General features: G+C 45.4%; 1 protein-coding gene across 1 annotated transcript; it reads right to left on the bottom strand.

Annotated features, from left to right (window-relative positions):
• Positions 1 to 297: 297 nt before the first annotated feature.
• On the bottom strand, positions 298 to 3,944 carry Atxn7l3b (ataxin 7 like 3B). Its single transcript, XM_069988752.1, has one exon. The coding sequence runs from the start codon at positions 3,596 to 3,598 to the stop codon at positions 3,305 to 3,307; it is 294 nt and encodes a 97-aa protein (XP_069844853.1). The 5' UTR covers positions 3,599 to 3,944; the 3' UTR covers positions 298 to 3,304.
• Between the last annotated feature and the right edge of the window lie 280 nt (positions 3,945 to 4,224).

Below are 4,224 nucleotides of genomic sequence, written 5' to 3'. Positions count from 1 at the left end.
AGATATTCTTCAAATAGTAAAAATGTACATATTAAAATGTAACAGGTCTGGATCATATGTATATTACCTCTTTTTTATGTCAGATGGAAAGAGAAACGTTTTATATATAAGATTATATATAGTTTTCACTAGATGCTGGAGATAGATCATTTTCAGAACTAGATGGAGGAACAGGCCTAGATAATTTATCCAGACAACTCCCATTTAAGAATAAAGACTAAATGTCAAGAGTGATACAACACTTCACTATTCAGGGACTTAAGTCATATTTTTTAAAAAACGAAGAGTCAAATAAAGTAATTTTTAAAAAGTTTATTCTTACTGTTTAGCAATGGGGAGATGCATTTTATTTACACCAGCAGCCATGGGGGCAAGGAAACACACGGTTAAACAGCTATCTGTATAGGATGGGTTACTTATGCAAAAATAAGAAATCTCCAAAGCAAAGGACAGTGGTGAGTTTCATAGTACCCTCCCGCAATGGTCCCAGCATGCGATAGTGCCAGGCAGTGGCCCCTGGGCATGCGGTGGTGAAAAACTAATGTATGGTAGAAAAAGCCACAAACCACAGAAATTTTAAAGAACCCTTTTCCCCCAGACACACACACACACACACACACACACACACACACACACACACACACTCACTCACTCACTCACTCACTCACTCACTCACTCACTCACTCACGGTAAGATTATAGAGTAACCAATACAATTAATTGAATAGGGAAGGACAGAAGTTCTGTTGTTACAGAAAGGACAATAGGGAAGATAGGAAAAGGGAGTTTCTAACCACTGTCAACTGTATGTCAGGGAGCCTAAACTCCCTGAACAGTAGTAGTTTGTCCCCTCAGGGCACCTGCTAGACTGAGCCCACCTAGTACCTGTCCGGAGCAGGGGCCTCTTGTCCTAATGGTGGTAGTAGAGAAGGGGATCAAAACAACGAAAGAGAGATGTAAAGAAACCACTACTCAAACTTACTTCCAACATCTTCCTCCTCCAGTCATAGAAAAGGTCTGAAAGAAAATATTAAAGTCATGTTCTTGGTTCCCTAACTAAAGGAAGAATAAGTAGATGATCATCTTTTCTCTTTCATCTTGTTTCCAAAACACTGTCTCAGATCCTCCTTTCTATCAACATTCTATTAGATATTCACAAAAAGTCAAAGGTAGGGATAACTACAAATTACTTTCAGCTTCAGCCAAGGTTTGACATTTTTCAAAAGCTGTAATTGTTGGATCTTAGATCTGTATGTAGGCCACAAAGCTGGGCAGGAAATCTTTAGAAGGCAGTAAGAGACTCAGGTCTACTTAGTAGTTTCCTAAACTCTACCTCAAATCATCAGTCCATAGACAAGGGAAGATACATACAGAGCAAGGGGAAGAGAAGGTGGACCAGCTCCATCTCTGGGTGCCAGACAGCCTTCATAGTTCTGCTTAAGTCCTAAAAGCAGAATCCAAGTGCAGGTAGGAAGACAGAACTCATGAAGACAAAGCAGGAGGGTATACTAAGGCAGTCCTATACAGACAAATGACTCTGCCTTGTAAATACAAAAAACCTATTTCCCCATTCCAATCCAAGCATAGGGAGCCAAAGATTCTCCTCTGAGTCTTCCAAAAAACAGAATAAAAACATTAAAAAAAAAAAAAGGCCAAGAAAAAGGAAGTTGAGAAGAATCAGAAGTATTTAAAGAGAGATGAACTGAAACTGGTAGATGGGGAAAGCTTAAGAGTGGCAAGCAGCACCTGGAATTATGAGCTGCACCAGATAGGCAGTGGACAGGAACATGGACCAAGCCAGAGAGATGAGGCAGGGCCTTTACTGGGGCATAGAATGAGGTAAGAAAAACATTTCAAATAAAGCAGCACCTGTTCCACTCACCTCAGTCCTCCCACCCACCTACCCATTATAAACCTTCAGTCAGGGAGTAAACACAAGGCAATTTTGATAACACAGATCAGTTCCCATCCTCCCCCTATCCCATTTCCTAAAGTCAGGGAACTTGGACATGTTTTCCTGACTTCCAGCAACAGAAAGCTCTTGCTGTCAAGAGGTCCAAAAGGGACCTAGTGGAAAGGACTGCCCCTTTGGAAGGGCAGAAAAGGTGGTGACAGTCTGAATGTTCACCAAAACAGAGCTTTTGAGAGGGGCATTCAACAGGACTCTGCACACAGTCAGACGAGAGAGATGACCTAGTCCTGCTCCTTGGCTTCTAGCACTAAACCCATTCACATTACTCAGAGCAGCTGGCAGAGGCCCTCTTTGGGCTCATGTTTCAATTAGCCTCTTGCACAACCATGATGCTCTTCAGGCCCCCGAAGTAGGAAGCAAGTAGTGACCTGGCACAGTGACCAAATCAGACTTGTAGAGTGGCTATGCAATCAGTAACTCAAATGAGGGAAGGTACTGTCCCACCAAACTTATGTCCACAGCCCAATATATAAATCTTCCAGTATGAGACGGTGCATAGTTGCAGAGGTCTCTACTACCTCTCCATGGGCTCACAATTGTATCCTCAGCCTGTCTGGACAACCAAGTTGTACTTGTCAACTTTATGACACTGGGTGGGGAGGAATAAATCAAGGCTCTGCTCAACCAGAAGCAGGGCTTGTTATCAGGTATGAAGAAACCACCAAAAATGCTGGGCCTTAAAAAAAAAAAAGTTTTGAATTGTTCTTCTCGTGCAGTCAAGGCCATAAAGCTTCACTACCGAATTCAACAGGGAATTTTTTCTTGGTGGTCCTAAATGGATATGGTAAGTCTCCAGGAGTTATACCTTTCATTTGATTATCAGTGAAGCTCAAATGAGAGACTTAAAAATGAAAGAAACAGTCCCACTGATAAAATGGCCAGATCATGGACAAGGTCCAAACTCTCCAGGTAGCCCGTGGCATGAAGCAGATAGAAAGTCTCAGAACAGAAAGATTTTATACGCTGGGCACACAGCTTCTCACCTGTGTACGGAGGGCAGCACAGGGAATCCAGGTGTGTTTAGAGATCCAGACACACTGCATACTGCCCAGCTTGTGCACCTTCTCCTGCCCAGGGTTTCAGAACTGGCCCCACAGAAACGTTTAAAAGAGAAAAAAAAATATCTGAATTCTTAAAATTCTCCACTTTGGGTTTTTTTTGTTTTGTTTTGTTTTATGCTAGCATCTTCAAGGGGAGAAATTGGGAGTTTTGTCTGATTTTTTGTTTTGTTTTGTTTTGCCCTACTTAAGCTTACTCTTCCAAGTCAAGGGACCAGTCTAGATTATTGTCCTGGTCATTTTTTTTTTTTTCCCGCCCCTCTCTCCTGCGGCGGTTACTGGAATTCTGGAGGTGAGCGCTGCAGCTGCTGATCGGGCCCACTGCCAGGTTCTCCGGGAAGGGAGCAAAGCGGGAGGCGGCGTGCTCCTTTGTCTTCCACTGGCTGAATGCCAAAATCCTTCACGCTACCCGTGTCTGCGAACTCCAGGTAGAAGTAGCCGCACTTGACTGCCCGGTGCACCTCAAAGCAGAATCCCAAACAAGAATCCTCTATCAGGTCTACGTATATTTCCTGCGCGATGGCCTCCAGCTTGTTAGTATCCAGGTTGGCCAGGGAAATCTCCTCCATTTTAACTGGTCAACGACTGTGGTGAGGGCGCTCGCTCTACTTATTTATTTATTTTACTCACGGCAGCCACGCGTCAGGCTTGCTGGGCCGCACCTAGGCCTACGAGGCCTCACCAGGCCGCGTCTTCCCGCAGCGGCGACGGCGTCGGCGGAGACCGGGGGTGGGGGGAGTCCTCGGCGACAGCAGCAGCCGCCACAGCCACGGATCCGGAGCCGCGCACCGTGCGGTTCGTGTCGGAGTCCACCGGCAACGGGTTTGAGAGCTGCGCGGGAGCTACGACTCACCGACCAAAGGGTCTCAGCGCCTCCACCCAGACGCTCCACCCGGCTTCTTCCGCTCGCTCTCTGGCCGGGGATGTAGCCCCGCCTCCCAGCTTCCGGTTACTAGAGCGCCTGCGCGCGGCCTGCGCGCAGACTCGCTGCATTTGTTTTTTTTCTTCCGAAGCGTAGCAGCTCCCTTGGGAGCCTTGGTGAAGAAAGGATGGGAAGAACGAAGTGTGTTTACCATTGTCTTTTTTTTTTTTTTTTGGTAAACCGGGTGCACAGGTGCTGTTTTATGTTGTTTTATTTACAGGCTAAAATATTCTGCCGTGAATTTGCCCAGGTGTGAATTGATTTTTCTCTCCA

This window comes from Dipodomys merriami, unplaced genomic scaffold (genome assembly GCF_024711535.1).
Source record: "Dipodomys merriami isolate MVZ:Mamm:240054 unplaced genomic scaffold, mDipMer1.0.p SCAF_10, whole genome shotgun sequence".
Taxonomy (NCBI): domain Eukaryota; kingdom Metazoa; phylum Chordata; class Mammalia; order Rodentia; family Heteromyidae; genus Dipodomys; species Dipodomys merriami.
This window is presented reverse-complemented; position numbering and strand designations above follow the sequence as displayed.

Excerpts from the sequence above, each read along its gene's own strand:
- Atxn7l3b (XM_069988752.1), bottom strand. The coding sequence starts at position 3,598 with ATGGAGGAGATTTCCCTGGCCAACCTGGATACTAACAAGCTGGAGGCC.